Below are 17,913 nucleotides of genomic sequence, written 5' to 3'. Positions count from 1 at the left end.
CACCAAAGGTGGTCCCTATTTTTCTACTTGCATTTTTTACATGCTTTCGAACTGCTAGGTTGGCAGAAGCTGGGACAAGTAACGGGAGCTCACCCCGTTACGCGGCACTAGGGAGTCGAACCGCTGAGCTGCCGACCTTTCAATTGACAAACTCAGCATCTTAGCCACTGAGCCACTGCATCCCTTACCATTCTGGTTACCATGATAACCAGAATGGTAAGAATGGTAAATAACCAGAACCAGTTCTGGTTACCATGATACATAAAAAGATTTTGAGACTGTGGAAAGTGTGCAGAGAAGAGCAACAAAGATGATAAAGGGTTTGGATCTTATAGCATCCAGCGGCCAAAAAGGACAGGAGCATTAAATGCCAGATTGGTTACACCCCATAGAAGTCACCAGGATATGACACTGACTGAGTGATTGGTGAAGCAAAATTGGCCCAGCTTGTTCCTGCGTAAAGGGGCAAATAGTACTTTAACACTGGAACAGCTTAGAATGACAACTAAGGCCTTTTGTTTTTGCTTTAAGTAAACACAGAACCCCAATTACACGCTTTTGTTCCTGAAATTCATCTTCCTTTATGGATGAGAATTGTCTCATTGATCATATGATGGAGGAAAATTATGCAGCAGGATTCAATTTGAGTCGGTCACCAGGACCAAATGTTTAGTCTTCCAAGCTTTTGGACTTATGCTGGAGCCAGTGGTGAAATTCAATTTTTTTTACTACTGGTTCTGTGGGCGTGACTTGGTGGGTGTGGCAGGGGAAGGATACCGCAAAATCCCCATTCCCTCCCCACTCCTGGGGGAAGGATACTGCAAAACCTCCATTCCCACCCCACTCTGGGGCCAGCCAGAGGTGGTATTTGCCGGTTCTCCAAAGTGCTCAAACTATCCACTACCAGTTCTCCAGAACCTGTCAGAACCTGCTGGATTTCACCCCTGGCTGGAGCCCATCCTCAGGGAAATTCTCTCTCACCAGAATATGAGAGGCAGACACATTCTGGTGAGAGTTCCCTAAGGATGGGCTCCAGCACGAGTCCGAAAACTCTGGTCCCAGTGACTGACCCAGATTGGATCCTGCAACATTATCCTGGGCCATGTATATTTGCCTTCATTTGTGAAAGTTATGCAAATCAGATTGCCTCTGCAGCAGCGTTTTGCAAAGAAAAAAGTGATGTCATGGACATTATGTCATGGTGCAAATAACATAATCTATACCATTTGCACTCTGATATGTGTGTGACATCGTTGTGACTTCTATTGGATGCCTGTGGCTCGGTGTATGGACTGTCAACTTTTTGCACCTCTGACCATTCAGAATAGCCTCACCTTAAAAGCAACTTGAGAAAAATTCTGTTCAGATTCTTCCACCATATATCCAAGTTTAAACACAGGGCACAGTGGATCCTTGTCTTTGTGATAAATACATTTTTTCAGGTAGCGTTCACTAACTTGCTCGACAAGATTGCGTCTGTGTTAGAGGAAAAGCAAACCATCATCTCAGTTTGTTTCATTGTTCTTAGATCACAGTATAACTGCTTTCAAATTATGTTAAATTCCCTTAAGCATCTCCATATGAACCAGACAGGAAAAATATAAAGATCTGAATACTGATTATAATAATAGATGTATTAAAATATGATAAGCCAAGAGGTAAGCCATCTCAACTCTTCAGCAGGACAAATTTTAAAAGATATGCGACACTCTAAAAGTCTGCTTAACCAACCTTGGAGGTGAATGGTGGGTTGACAATACTCTGCCTTTTAAACTTTCTCATGTGTTCTTCTTAATTTTGTTTTAGTTCCATTTTTTAAAACTTCATTTTACCTATGGCTTTTATAGGATTTTATGGTTCTATCTGTGTTGTGACTCCGAACCCCGAGCCCATCTTATCAGAGGGAGAAGACTCCGAAAGTGAAGGAGAGGAGTTGGCAAGGCCTCCCTCTCCAGGACCCTCCTCTCTGGCAGTGCCTCAGGTGTCCTCCGAAGGCCAAGAGATGGGCCAGGAGCCAGGCACTTCCGAGCAGCCGCAGTTAGACAATGACAGAGATGAGTCTTGGCTGCATCTCCGACAGCGTCGGAAAAACAAGCGCACGCCGCAGAGAAGGAGGCATGCTAGAGATTAAGCTGAGTCACTGGACCACACCCCGCAGGGGATAAAAGGGGGTGTGGTGGCCATTCAGGCCTTGTGACGGACAAAACTGAAAAGCTAGCAAGTCATACTGCATTTCTGGAACTTCGTTATTTGCCCTCCTTGGATTTATTATGGACTGGACTTGACAATTCTTTGGCTTTGTGGACTTATTTTGGTTTATCGGACGGAGAAGAAAAACCTCCCTTTGTGAGTAAAGTTTTTGGCACGCAGCTACTGGGTTGCTGCCAATTCTGTTATCTCAAAGAAATTCCTGACTGCTGGTTTTATTAACTCCTGGCTGACTGTTTGTGTGCGTGTGTGAGACGGGGACAGAACAATCTGTAAACCACCCAGAGTAACACAGGTGTGATGAACAGTATAGCAATTTAATAAATAAATAAATACAGGACACCTGTAAATGTCTTGGATGGATGGCCAAATATTATAAAATCCACCCCCACAAAAGGGCTATAATTTATAGTCATAAAATCTTTGGCTTACCTGGAAACTCCAAACTTGGGGAAAGTAATGCTGTTTTTTATAAACAAGGTAAATTTTCCAGCTTCCAGAAGCAATGGTGGACTGTAAGACATAAATATTGATGCGTAGGTGTGAAAATACATGGAAACACTGGTATCCATAGAAGGTTGATTCTTCTTTCCTGAGATTTAGCATCATTACGAAGAGAAACCCTGTCTCACCCCATTTCTTACTTGGGAATGTTGTCATCAATTTCAACAGGGCACCAGCCATATATCTCGCAGGTCTTCTGTGTACGGCTAAAATTCACGCACTTCCCAGTCATGATTCCTGAGGAAAGTATAGTCAAAAAGTGAATGAAGATCACCTTAGACACCAGTATGAACAAAGCAGAGCCTGTGGACAGAGGACCACTCCTCACGTTACGCCTCTCTCTGTGTTATTGCTTCTCCAACTGAGGATGCAATCGAACAGATAAGTCAAAGCTAACAAATTGTGTAGTTTGTGGTTCAGGGTGTAATTGTTCTTTTCTACTTTGTCCTGTAGGGACACTGTATGGGATCATGTGTCCAGTTCTCAGGATCGTGTTCAAAAATAAAATTACAGTAACAAGCTGGAGTGAATTCAGAGGATGGCTGAAAACTCAAATCCCATAAGAAACAGATAAAGGATTTAGCTATACTTAATATCAGATTACTGAGGGAAGGTATTTTTTAGCGTTGCTAAAAAAGCATTAAGAGTTGTAAATTTAATTTTTCGCAGGTTTTTTTTCCTGGAAACATTGTATATTGCTAATTAGAGCTTATAAAACTTATAAGCTCTAATTATAAGAGCTTATAATAGAGCTCTTTATTATAGCTCTATAATAAAGAGCTATTTATTATGTGGTGCAGGTGAGGGAAGATGTTTGAACTTCAAATCCATACAGAGGAATTATTGAGTCTGTCATCTGCACCTCTATAGCTGTCTGATTTGGTTCTGCAACCCAACAAGACAGACAAAGATTTCAGAGGATAATTAGAACTGCAGAAAAAACAATTACTACCAACCTGCCTTCCATTGAGGAGTCAAAAAGAGGGCTGTGAAGATATCTACAGACCCCTCGCATCCTGGACATAAATTATTTCAACTCCTACCCTCAAAACGACTCAGAACAACTGAGACACAAGAACAGTTTTTTCCTGAATGCCATCACTCTGCTAAACAAATAATTTGTCAACACTGTCAAACTATTCACTAAGTCTGCATTACTATTAATCTTCTCATCGTTCCTATCACCCATCTCCTCCAGCTTATGACTGTATGATTGTAACTTGTTGCTGTATCCTTATGATTTATATTGATAGTTTCCTAGTATGATTTGATTGCTTATTTGTACCCTATGACTATAATTAAGTGTTGTACCTTATGATTGTTGACGAATGTATCTTTTCTTTTTATGTACACTGAGAGCATATGCATCAAATTCCTTGTGTGTCCAATCACACTTGGCCAATAAATAATTTAGGATTTTTGAATCAATATACAAATGGAAAGCTTAGTATATTCAAAGTTCATGGTTCTCTGTATTTGGCAATGCAGTGTGTCAACAATTTAAATAGAATTAGGGAATATATATATATATATATATATATATATATATATATATATATATATATGTTTTTCTTCTAGCCAGGTTTTCCCTACGTAACCAAGATTCCCTACGGTTCCGTAGGGAAAACCTGGCTAGAAGAAAAACACACATAAACCCTACGAAGAAGTAAGAATATACATATGAAAAATATGTTGCATTAAAGAAATTGCAAAACTTTGTCTATAAAACTAATCTTAAAACTTTATTCACAAAATGAAACAGTGGAAGAGCCAAAACAGGCATATTTTCAGAAATGAGAAACGAAAGAAAAAAGCTCATGTCATTTTATCCCCAATTTATAGCTGCATGTGGGCTTCCCATCAAATCTAGTTGGTCATTATGGAAAACAGGATATTGGACTATAAACATTCCGGGAAAATTCTTTTAAACTTTATTTTAAAGTATGTCTAATAAAACAAGTAATATAAGCAAGGAAGTAACTTTCTTTATCGAACATATACAGTATAATAGCATTGTTTGTGTTCACACAATACATTGAATTATAAACTAGTACTATCATATGAGTTCATGTGACACATTAAGTCATAAAAACAATCAAACCAACAATCAAACTAACCAGGCTTTTAGCAAAAGATAGTCCTCAACTTACAACCACAATTGAGCCCAAAATTTCTGTTGCTAAATGAGGCATTTATTAAATGGGTTTTGCCTCATTTTATGATCTTTCTTGCCACATTTATTAAGTGAATCACTGCAGCTGTTAAATTAGTAACATGGTTGTTAAGTGAATCTGGCTTCCCTATTGACTCTGCTTGTCTGAGGATTGCAAAAGGTGAACACATGAACCCTGGACACTGTAGTAAATATGGGTCAGTTGCCAGGTGTCTGAATCTTCATCATGTGACCATGGGGATGCTGCAATGCAGGGGTGAAATGCTCCCGGTTTGGACCGTATAGCTCGATCCGGTAGCGATGGCGGCAGGTGGTTCGGAGAACCGGTAGCAAAAATCCCTGCTCCCCTCTGCCCATGCTCAGCTGAGCCACGCGATCATCAGAGGCTTTTATTTTTATTTTTAAAAACATTTTTTCTACAACCTCTTTGGCCGAAAAAATGCTTTTAAAAGTAAAAAAATAAAGCCTCTGATAATTGCACGGCTCAGCTGGGATCATCAGAGCCTTTTAAAAGCATTTTTTCTACTATCTCTTCGGCTGAAGAGGTTATTTAAAAAATGCTTTTAAAAGGCTATTACATTCCCAGCTGAGTTGCCTGATCGTCAGAGCCTTTTAAAAGCATTTTTTTTACAACCTCTTCAGCCGAAGTGGTTGTAGAAAAAATGCTTTTAAAAGTAAAAAAAAAAAAAGTTGGCCACGCCCACCCAGTCACATTACCCCCACCAAGCCACGCCCACAGAACCGGTAGTAACAAATTTTACATTTCACCACTGCTGCAATGGTCGTAAGTGTGAAAAACAGTAATAAGTCGCTTTTTCCAATTGCTGTTATAATGGTCACTAAATAGACTGCTGCAAGTCGAGGACTATCTGTACTCAGATAGGAGACCGTGAGAAAATCATTGGGCTGTATTTGACCTGATTAAGCTTGTTGTCTACCAAGCTATTTCTCACCTTGACCTCGGCGAAGAAACTCTCCTTTATTACAATTACTGTCATTGTTACACTTCTCAGAGTCAGGATGCTGGAAAGAGGAGAAAAATGGAAGTAATTCAATAAGCAGTACAGAATTTTATTGCAAGCATTTCTAACACTCTTGCTTGACATCATGGCCCAGTAACATGACATTTAGCATTCTATTTTAAAAATATGTGAGTATAGGGACTCAGTTGTGCAAATGGTAGAAAGCTGAACTTTTTAAATGTATTACCAAATAAACAAAAACTCCATGTGTTTTATATAGTTAAGCAAGGGATTAGCTGTACAACATTTTGGGGCTGGTGGGCATGTTGTTGTACTGTTGCAACATGGCTGTTTGGGAGACAGTTGTCCATTCACAAAATGGCTGCCATGGGAACCTCATCATTTACAAAGAATGCAACTTGCGTTCTTCTTTAATCACCCTTTCTTGCAGGATGCTATGGCGTTCCCCATTGTTGGCTTTGCAAGGTAAGCCAGATATAAGATTAATAAGCAGTTGAACGAATGCTACTTTATTGTAAAGGCTACATTGATAGAACCTTGCAAGTAGTGGTGGGATTCAAATAATTTAACAACTGGTTCTCTGCCCTAATGACCAGCTGGGTAGGCGTGGCTCAGTGGCCATGTGGGCGTGGCCAACTCAACGTCACTCACGTCGATGGGCGCTTTGCCTTAGCTATTACAATGTAATAAGGGTTAACCAAAGAGGCAGTTTCTGTAAGCAGGGCGATAAAGATTAGGCTAGAAACAACACCAGAATGTTTCCTTCCTGCCTTCCTTACAGGATTAGTCCTGCAAAGTGGAAAAAAACAAAATAAGATTTCTTCTAACAACTGGTTTTCCGAATTGCTTAGAAAGTTAACAACCAATTCTCCCGAATTGGTGCAAACCGGCTGAATCCCACCACTGCTTGCAAGTCTAAAAGTACAATTCTCCCCCCTTTTACAGTCTGAGAAACTAGGGAAGGTCTCTTCTGAGCATCTTGCCTTGCCCACTATCCAGCTACAGGCTACGGTTCCCTTGGCAATGTCTCTGTCCTGCGGTTTCCCACATACCATTACATCACCCTTGTCCTTTTTCTGGATGGTTCTTTGAAACAAACTGCTGGACCGTAGCTGCCATTTTTATTACTAAGCAAGTTTGTGGAACTCATTGGGAGTTGGGAAGTGAAGGTCAGATGCATTTGGATACGATTTTGGAAATACCAATTATACCGAAGAGAATATGTTTTGCAGCCTTCCAGCCTTCTGTTTTCAGAAAAAGAGTGAGATGATGGAAAATGAGGGATATAAAGAGGTTTCTATGAGCACATTGGCATTCTTCTTCCAGATGCCATGGTAGAGCCTTCAGGTTAGGGGTCTTTCTTTAGAAAAGAGGAAGGAATCCCCACAACATGATAACTTCTGCCATTCAGTGCAGCTAATATTTAACTAGATATCAACTAGGAGTGAAATTCAGCAGGTTCTGACAGGTTCTGAAGAATCGGTAGTGGAAATTTTGAGTAGTTCGGAGAACTGACAAATACCACTTCTGGCTGGCCCCAGAATGGGGTGGGAATGGAGATTTTGCAATATCCTTCCCCCAGGAGTGGGGTGGGAATGGAGATTCTGCAGTATCCTTCCCCTGCCATGCCCAGCAAGCCACGCCCACCAAGCCACACCCACAGAACCAGTAGTAAAAAAATTTGAATTTCACCACTGATATCAACCACAAATGTCAAAACATAGGAATGTGAGAGACTATCCAAATAGATATAGAAAAAAGTAGGCCTGTTAGAACATGTGAAATATTCATTTCAACTAATCCTGTTGTTTTCCAACAAATTACATTTTTCCTTCTATCCTTTTCCCCCCCTTCCGCTTCTGTATTTTGGATGCACAAAAGCATGCTCAGTTCTCATTAAGCTTTGTGGGAGGGGAATATCCCCCACGCCTATTTAAGTGTGTATGTGTAAGTGTTGTATGAACGACAGAGGGAGAGACTCCTGAAAATCTTGGGAGACTACAATCTGTATGAGAGTAAATCTGAGGCTCTTGTTACTTCCATACTAGGATGGTGCTGTTTGTAATTGGTGAAGGACTGTTCCTCAGACAATTTCAATTGTTTACCAGCTTTCCTCACTCTAGTGTCTCCTCAGATATTTTGCATCTGCAATTCTCTGCAATTCTAATCTGCAATTAGAACAACCTGCAGTAGAAAACTGCAGAGATGACCTTGGAGAAAGAATGCAAATATCACTGGCAAGTTATGAATTAAATCTGGGGAGACCAGATAGTGCAAGAACAAACTTAATGTCTTTGACTTTCATCGATGCAAGGGAGGGAGAAGGGGAAATGTCAGGCTTTCAAGACTGATGTCAACTCTTTGAGCTAAGCTAAATCAGAAAACAGACTCTGCAAGGCAGACTGAAACTCTACTATAAGGATAAAGCCAAGGCTACAATAATAGCATCTTAAAAGCCTGATAACATTTCCTTTCCATCTTTTTTATACTAACGAGAGTCAAGGCGAGGTGACCTTCAGTTTCTTCCTCACATTGTCTTCTCTGGCTTCATACATATTTTGCTAACTTTACTTTCTTTTTCTGAGGTTATCTCTATGGTATTCTGCAGAAGACGAATAAACTAAATGATATACAGTGACAATAAACAAGCTACATACCCCTGGACATGTTTCCTGTTTCTGGCCACGGGTGATAATAAAGTTAGTCATCACCACAAAGGAACTGTCTCCCTGCAGAGGAAAATAAGACGAATATGATATAATAGCTGCAGATTATCCCCTTGATTCCCGGCTAGGCACAGAATGTTTAAAAATCACATCAGGACTTGTACCATTGGATCTTTGGCTGCAGTGATTGCAGTTAGGTACATCCAACCTCTGGAGCTCATACTTTTATTTATTTATTCATTTATTTAATTTTTATACCCAGTGGTGGGATTCAGCTGGTTCATACCACTTCGGGAGAACCGGTTGTTAACTTTCTGAGCAGTTTGGCAAACTGGTTGTTGGAAGAAATCGCTACATGGGGCTCCCCTTGAGGAGCACTCGGAAGCTCCAGCTGGTCCAGAATGCGGCCGCATGGGTAATTATGGGGGCGACATGGCGCTCCCATGTGACACCTTGCCTGCGCGAGCTGCACTGGCTTCCGGTGGTCTTCCGGGTGCGCTTCAAGGTATTGGTTCTCACCTTTAAAGCGCTCCATGGCTTAGGGCCCGGTTATTTACGAGACCACCTTCTGCCACCGATAACCTCCCACCGGCCAATTCGCTCCCACAGAGAGGGCCTCCTCAGGGTGCCGTTGGCCAAGCAATGTCGACTGACAACCCCCAGGGGGAGAGCCTTCTCTGTGGGGGCACCCGCCCTCTGGAACGAGCTACCCCCAGGAATACGACTGATCCCGGACCTCCGGACCTTCCGTCGAGCTTTGAAGACCTTCCTATTTCAGCAAGCTGGGCTGGCTTAAAATTTAAATGGGTTATTTTAAGGGTAATGGGTTTTAACTTTTGGGAAGCCAATTCAATTTAATTCTGTTTTTAAATTATTTTTAAATTTTATATTGTATATATTTTAATTTTGGCTGTTCACCGCCCTGAGTCCTTCGGGAGAAGGGCGGTATACAAATTTAAATAATAAAATAAAATAAATAATAAATTGGGGCAGAGAACCGGTTGTTAAATTATTTGAATCCCACCACTGTTTATACCCCCTCTCTTGAGGTAGCAGCCAGCTGACATTGACTTATTTTGAAAAACTTAAGCAAAGCCTGACCTGGTTAATATTTGCATGGAAAACCATCAGAAAAATACCATTTTTGCTGTAGGCAAAAATGGAAAGATATTTTTTATATATATATACATACATACATATATATATATATATATATATATATATATATATATATATATATATATATATTTAAGATGATGCATCTCAATGTTCTTCTGTTCATAAACTAAGAAAAAGCTGGGATTATTATTATGATGATCTCTTTTATTCATTAAACATGAAACTCAGTCAACTGAACATTTAAAAATGTGTCACAAATATCATTGACTGGCTTTGATGGTTGATACAGGTTGCTGCCAGCATCCTAGGTATCAACCAAGTATCTTCTTAAAATGTATGTTGTTCTGAGTAGCGCAGTCTTTTGCAGCTCCGCTGGCGCTACAGCAGGAAGCTGCAACTTCTTGAGGTATTTTGCAAAATTCGTGGACATGGTACCAAGTGCCCCGATGACAATGGGTATCAACTGTTACATGTTTTATCCATAATTGCGTCATTTTGATGGCTAGGTTGTGATATTTCATTATTTTTTTCTACTTCTTTTTCTTCAACTCTGGCATCTCCTGGTACAGCAATATCAATAAATTGTATGCTTTGGTTTTCGACAGCTGTGATATCTGGCGTGTTGTGTTCCAAATATTATTGTGTTCCAATTATTATTATCATTATTATATCTTCAATTCGCTTCACAGTCTGGGACTGGTAAAAACTTAACAGTTCAAGTCCTAACCAAGGACCTAAGAGCTATTAAGGTAATGGTTGAGCATATATGCAGATCTGAGTAAGGTGGTTTTATGCAGGGTCAGGATATTCAGGTCTAATAAATTCAAAATTTCCATGTATCTAGGCAGCCCTTTGGGTATTGCTCCAAGAGCTCTTATTGGTACAACCATTGATTTCTTCCTCCACAATAGCTCAACTTCAATTTGCAAATCATGGTATTTTGTTTTGTTTTTTTCCTAGTTGTTCCTGTTCAATTTGTGCATCACCTGGTATTGCAATATCAATGAACCAGACTTTTTTCTTTTCCACAATAGTGATGCTATTATTATTATTATTATTATTATTATTATTATTAGTAGTAGTAGTAGTAGTAGTAGTAGTAGAAGTAGTAGTAGTTATCATGGTGTTACAGTAGCCAAAAGACCACAATGCTAGTGCAGAGTAGTAGTTTGGCTTGCCAAAGTACCTGCTCTGTTATAGTACATGCTTGTGCGCTTCCCAAGGTGTGCCACAGGAGGGTAAGCTGGTTCGCACCAGAGAGAAAGACGAGCAGCTCTTCCTGCAGCTTCACCCAAGGCCTCCTCTCTTCTCAGAGCTGCCTTGCAAACAGGAAGGTTCAGAGCCATCAGGAATCTGACTGCCTGCACAGAGCACCAGCTGTCTCCACACTAAAGTGATACCTATCTGTTTACTTGCATAGAACATGCTTTCCAACTGTTGATGGATAGAAACTGAGGTGAGTGACAGGAGTTCATCCTGCCATGCAGTGCTAAGGTTCGAACCACCAGAGCAGAGACCATCTCCAGCATCATTGAGCCACTGAGCGCCTCTTAGAGCTGGGGCTGAATGGCCAAGAGTCCTAAAGACAGAATGAGGACAAACCTCTCTTGTTATTCATAGCAGGGGCAGGAATAGATGAGAAAAAAAATGTAGACAATCTATTTGGAGCCTCCCAGGAGCTTCAAAATTAGAACTGAGCAATTTCCAGTTCAACTGGGAAGATTTTAAAATATTGATGTGATATTTAATGTAATATTAATCTAATTGATAAATATTCTTCCCATAATAGAAGAAGATTGATCGTTTCTTTTGAGTGCCATGTTTCTTTCAGCAGAACCTTCGAGTCAACCTTTGACCAAGCAGTAACAAGCAAAAGGGAAAGTTCTCCTAAATTAATACAGGTAGTCTTTGATTTATGACCAGTTGATGTTACGGCAGACCCCACAAAAGGCACTTTTGACTCAGTTCCAAAGTTCTATGTTTAGTCTCTGAAAATGACTCTTCCGTCATTCCTAAAGTCTTACCTGAGGAGGGAAAACATAGTCTGCCACATCCCATAAGTACGGCCCCATGCCACTAATGTTTGTGACTGCGATGCCTTTGAGCTTCACTGAGACAGAGTTTATGATGCCATCCTTAGACTGGTAGCCTTTCTCGTACAGGAATACCCACCTAAGAAAGACATTTTTTTTTTTTACCAAAGAAAAAGACAATTAGTATGCTTAGAAAGTAAAAAGCAAGAAGGAAAACTAATCTGGCAAAGAAATCAGTAGCATTTACAACAACAAATATTTTTGCGAGATCGAATTTGGGTTGTTCACTGGGACCAGAGATTTTACTCTTCTGAGCTTTCAGACTCAAGCTGGAGCCCATCTTCAGGGAATTTCTCTCTACTGAAATACATGCTTTGACCTGTTCTATGAGTTGTGTTTATGCGGTGGCTTCCTACTGACTGATTGTGTGTTAATGACTGGCGATTGGCTATTGTTTCCTTGTGCTGCCAAGCCCAGAATTAAGTTGGTGGTAATTCTGGGACACATATATTTACCTTCATTCGTGACAAATATTTTTGATTGAAGTGATATCAGTCTGAATATTTTACATTTTTTACTGCTTATAACCTAAGTTATAAGAAGGAAGCAATGGGTGGAAACTAATCAAGGACAGAAGCAACCTAGAAGTAAGAAGAAACTTCCTGACAGTTAGAACAATTAATCAGTGGATCAACTTGCCTCCAGAAGTTGTGAATGCTCCAATACTGGAAGTTTTTAAGAAGAGATTAGACAACCATTTGTCTGAAATGGTATTGGGTTTCCCGCCTAAGCAGGGGATTGGACTAGAAGACCTCCAAGGTCCCTTCTAACTCTGTTATTCTATTAATTCATAATCATTGTAGATTTGACACCTGCCATGTCAGTAAGTCTGGATTCCCCAGATTTTGACCTCTATTTAATGTGTTCTCCAAACTCCTTATTCAAAATTTGGCTTTCTGAGTGGAGGGTTCACAGACTAAGCTAAACTGATTACCTTACTGCAGAACAAAACTAAGTCAACTACAACAGCAGTATTTAGCAATCAAAGCTTATATATAAATCTAAGCCCCAGTGTTTAAATCTTAGGCTTTTTCCTCCCACTTTTTCAAATCAAAGGCTATTTGGCCATTCTCACTGCAGCTGGATGATATAATAGTTTTCTTGAGTCTGGGAACCACTGGTTCTTGGCTTGGCAGGTTTATTTCTAACACCACCTCCTTCTCTGTTTTCTTCTTTCCCTCCTCTTCTGATTTGTGGTTGTACGTAGCTGAAGAGTATGGTCACCCACTTTCTGTTTCCATTTCTTTGTCATCTCAAACCCCAAAATCTCTTCATTATGATACCTTACACTTTTCTCTTCCTGCCTGAAACCAACAAGAAGTGGCATGAATTACCAATTTAGCTCAAGCTGTTGAGATTTTCTTATTTTCATGCCTCTCTACTCCTCTCAACATCAGACAGCAGAAAGGAACATCAGACATTCCCCCCCCCATTTCTTTGTGAGAAGTTCTCCTTATTTCAGAAATTTTCCTTTTACATTTATATGGTGCATATTCTGGCTTTCTCTTGTTAGTCATCAAATGTTTCCCTTCTTGTCCCCATTCAAGTCTCGTTCCTCCCTCCCGTAGTCAGAATCACTGGCAGATACTAAAGGTTGATTGTGCAGCCTGTCAGGAGGCTAAAACCAGGGGTGGGATTCAGCCGGTTCGGACCAGTGCGGACGAACTACATGTTAATTTTAATTTGGTTCCCCGAACTGGTTCCTCCAAGGACTGCATGACCTCGCCCACCCCACCCCTCCCAGGAGTCTCCATGTGGCCTGTTTTGGATGCCAGGTAAGTGCAGGGTGTGCACGGAGGCTCTGGGAGGGTGAAAAATGGGCCTACCGGAAGTACCGAAAGTCCAGAAATGGGCTTGTTTCCGGCCTCCGGACGGCCTCTGGAGCCCAGGGGAGGCTGTTTTCACCCTCTTGAAGGCTCCAGGAAAGCCTCTGGAGCCTGGGGAGGGCCAAAAAACGGGCCTACCGGAAGTACCAGAAGTCCAGAAACGGCCCCATTTCCAGCCTCTGGAGGGCCTCTGGTGCCTGGGGGAGGCTATTTTCATACTCCTGGAGGCTCGTGAGCCTGGGGAGGGCGAAAATGCCCCCCCCGCCATGGTGCAGGAGGATGAGTAGGCCACACCCTATGGCCACGTCCCCCCCTCCAGCAACCGAGCAACGAACCAGTTGCTGAAATTTTTCAATCCTACCCCCTGGCTAAAACTTGTGAAGATAGAGATAGTCCTTGGCTTACGGTCACAACTGAGCTCAGCATTTCCGTTAAGCAAGAGTTGAGTTTTTCACAGTTGTTAAATGAATCATTGCAGTTAGTTGTTAAGTGAATCTCACTTGCCCATTGACTTTGCTTGTGTGAAGATTGCAAAAGGTGATCACATGACCCCCGGACATAGCAACCATCCTAAATACACACCAGTTGCCAAGTGTGATCATTTGACCACGTGGATGCTGCAATCATCATTAAATTTGAAAAATGGTAAATAAGTCACTTTTTAAAGTACTGTTGTAATTTGGAATGGTCACTAAACGAACTGTTGTAAGTCAAGGACTATGCGTAAAGAGGAATTTAAACATTTTAAAATTTTTCTTTCAAGAAATCTAACACTGATTTTCAGGTTTTCCACATTTCAGAAATATAACTGAGATGGAATGGTTGATTATATAATTGAGCAATTAATTATATAACAATCTTGATTATACAGTTAAACCATTAGGGTCAGAAACATTTGCCAATTTACTGTGTTCATCCAAAGATCAATCAGTAGATCTCAATCTATCTTCTGGCTGTCCCTCATAAAATAATGCAAACCAGAGGTGGGTTTCAGCAGGTTCTGACCAGTTCTGGAGAACCGGTAGCAGAAATTTTGAGTACTTCAGAGAACCGGTAGTAAAAATTCTGACTGGCCCCACCCAGGGATGGGTTCTAAAATTTTTTACTACTGGTTCTGCGAGCGTGGCTTATTTTGTGGGCGTGGCTTGATGGTCATGTGACAATTCTTTAGGATTTAGCAGAGTAACTGGTCTACCAGGCTTTTAACTGCTTGCAGAGCTATACCAGTCTACCCATTTATTTTTGCAGGCACCGGTCTACTCATTTGTTTTTGGAGGCACTGGTCTACTCATTTATTTCTGCAGGCACCGGTCTACTCATTTGTTTTTGGAGGCACTGGTCTACTCATTTATTTCTGCAGGCACCGGTCTACTCATTTGTTTTTGGAGGCACTGCTCTACTCATTTATTTCTGCAGGCACCGGTCTACTCATTTGTTTTTGGAGGCACTGGTCTACTCATTTATTTCTGCAGGCACCGGTCTACTCATTTGTTTTTGGAGGCACTGGTCTACTCATTTATTTCTGCAGGCACCGGTCTACTCATTTGTTTTTGGAGGCACTGGTCTACCACCAAACTGCCTTTTATCACTGATCAGCTGTAGGGCGGCCTTTGAAGCCCCGTGGCAAGACTTTAAACAGTTTTTTTCCTTCTAGCTGATCAGCTGGGACTCAGAAGGCAGCAATAGATTGGGGGTGGGGCCAAATAAAAGGTAAGAATAACGCGGGTGGGGGGGCAGAACCGGTTTGGTGACGTCATTTTTTTTTTTTATTTGATTTATATGCCGCCCTTCTCCGGAGACTCAGGGCGGCTTACAATGCGTTAAGCAGTAGCCTTCATACTTTTGTATATTTATACAAAGTCAGCTTATTGCCCCCATAATCTGGTCCTCATTTTACCTACCTTAGAAAGGATGGAAGGCTGAGTCAACCTTGAGCCTGGTGAGATTTGAACTTGCAGTAATTGCAGGCAGCAGATGTAAGTGGATGTTAATTAGTCTGCTGAGCCACCAGAGCTCCTGTTACCACTACCGGCTCGGCGGAACCGGGCGGAACCGGGAGGAACCCACTACTGGCCCCACCCCCATCTATTCTCCCAAGTCCCAGCTGATTGGGAGAAAATGGGGATTTTGCAGTAACCTTCCCATGGATTGGGGACGGAATGGGGATTTTACAGTATCCTTCCCCTGCCACGCCCACCAAGCCACGCCCACCAAGCTACACCATGCCCACCATGCCACACCAAGCCATATCACACCCACCAAGCCACACCACGTCCACCAAGCCACGCCCACAGAATTGGTACTAAAAAATTTTGAAACCCACCACTGATGCAAACTAAGGGAATGCCTCTTGTTCGGAGAATATGGAAGAATAAAAACATAATCCTTAAGGACATTTTCTCAGAACACACCTCACTGTATTCAGAAGTGGCTACTTCCTGATGAGTGTCCATAAAATTGACTTTAGATGACGAGTTAGCCACTACTCAGCTGGCCAAATATTTGTTTTAGAACAATATTTATTTATGAACAGGTTTGCTAATCTTGCTGAACCGTGATCTATGAATGTGGATGTCCTTAGCCATTACATCACCAAATCATTTTCTCATTTGTGTCTTTCATCTGCCAAGTAATAATACCTTGCAGGAATATTGTATCGGCTATTGAACATAACAGTAAATGTTTGTAGAATACCACTTTATGATTTAATGATGAATAGAAACTACTCGGTAGACTTTATGCAATAAAGCAGCATTCTTCAACCTGTTCTCCTACATGTTATAGTCCTCGACTAACGACCACAACTGAGCCCAAAATCTCTGTTGCTAAGCGAGACATTTGTTCAGTGAGCTTTGCCCCATTTTACGACCTTTCTTGCCACAGTTGTTAAGTGAGTCACTGCAGTTGTCACGTTAGTGACACAGTTGTAAAGTGAATCGGGCTTCCCCATTGACTTTGCTTGTCAGAAAGTCGCAAAAGGGGATCACATGACTCCTGGACATGGCAATTGTCGTAAATAGGAGTCAGTTGCCTAGTGTCCAAATTTTGATCACATGATCACCATGCCACAAGGCCACAAGCGTGACAATGGTTGTAAGCAGAGATGGGTTTCAGCAGGTTTTAACCAGTTCTGGAGAACCGGTAGTGGAAATTTTGAGTAGTTCAGAGAACCGGTAGTAAAAATTCTGACTGGCCCCGCCCCCATCTATTCTCTGCCTCCCAAGTGCCTGCTGATCGGGAGGAAATGGGGATTTTGCAGTATCCTTCCCCGGGATTGGGGATGGAATGGAGATTTTACAGTATCCTTCCCCTGGAGTGGGGAGGGAATGGAGATTTTGCAATAACCTTCCACTGGAGTGGGGAAGGAATGGAGATTTTACAGTATCCTTCCCCTGCTATGCCCACCAAGCCACACCCTCCAGCCATGCCACGCACACCAAGCCACGCCCACAGAACCGGTAGTAAAAATTTTGAAACCCACCACTGGTTGTAAGTCACTTTTTTCAGTGCTGTGGCAACTTTGAACAGTCACTAAACAAGCTGTTGTAAATTGAGGGCTACTTGTATTAGATTACAATTCCTGTTATTCTCAGACAAGGTATTCCAAGCATCAGGCTGGAAAAGGCTGACTTCTTTAACTGATTGTCAGCTATTCTCAAAAATTAAAGCTGGAATGGCAGAAGTGTATTCCTTCAAATCGCAAATCAGATCTTGCATTAAATACATATGGCTGTGCTCAACCCAAAATATGTTCCAGCTGTTCCCTTCCTTAAAAATAGTAACAGCAGTTTTTTTTGTTCCCTGGTTAAATCGGTGCCACCATTTTCCTCCTATTTTTACATCTTCATGTAAAGTTTCAAGTTTTGATTCTTCAAGCTATAGCTCATCCCTCCCCTAGAAAACTCCAGATCATTCACCCAATGCAAATAGCTTGGGAATCTTACTTACTATTTATGGTGTCTGACTGTATGACTCTTCCAAAAAAGGCAATATTCACATCCCCAAAAATTACTAGGTGCTAATTTGTATGGATGGATGCAGATGTAGAAATAATGATAAAAGTACAATCTGAAGAGTAATATTCATTTAATCCTAGTAGGAGAGACATCGGATACCTCTGTCTACTATCCAAATGTTGATAGGCAACTTCAAAGTAGCCCTGCATTCCCTTCGTATGATGCTTAATTCTTAAAACTAGATTCAGTGCTCACCTGAGGGCAGGACAAGAAGCAATGGGTGGAAACTAATCAAGGAGAGAAGCAACCTAGAGCTAAGAAGAGATTTCCTGACAGTTAGAATAACTAATCAATGGAATAACTTGCCTCCAGAAGTTGTGAATGC

General features: G+C 41.3%; 1 protein-coding gene across 1 annotated transcript in view; it reads right to left on the bottom strand.

Moving 5' to 3' along the window:
* P2RX1 (purinergic receptor P2X 1) overlaps window positions 1-17,913 on the bottom strand; it is a 46,211-nt gene that overhangs the window by 15,408 nt on the left and 12,890 nt on the right. The window contains exons 2-7 of the mRNA XM_060693168.2: window positions 11,678-11,825; window positions 8,526-8,597; window positions 5,839-5,908; window positions 2,853-2,949; window positions 2,641-2,721; window positions 1,335-1,476 (exon numbers count right to left, since the gene is read on the bottom strand). Of these exons, the coding sequence (XP_060549151.2) occupies window positions 1,335-1,476; window positions 2,641-2,721; window positions 2,853-2,949; window positions 5,839-5,908; window positions 8,526-8,597; window positions 11,678-11,825 (610 nt within the window). The remainder of the gene's footprint in view (window positions 1-1,334; window positions 1,477-2,640; window positions 2,722-2,852; window positions 2,950-5,838; window positions 5,909-8,525; window positions 8,598-11,677; window positions 11,826-17,913) is intronic.

This window comes from Pantherophis guttatus, chromosome 1 (assembly GCF_059756535.1).
Source record: "Pantherophis guttatus breed Tessera chromosome 1, ASM5975653v1, whole genome shotgun sequence".
NCBI lineage: Eukaryota > Metazoa > Chordata > Lepidosauria > Squamata > Colubridae > Pantherophis > Pantherophis guttatus.
This window is presented reverse-complemented; position numbering and strand designations above follow the sequence as displayed.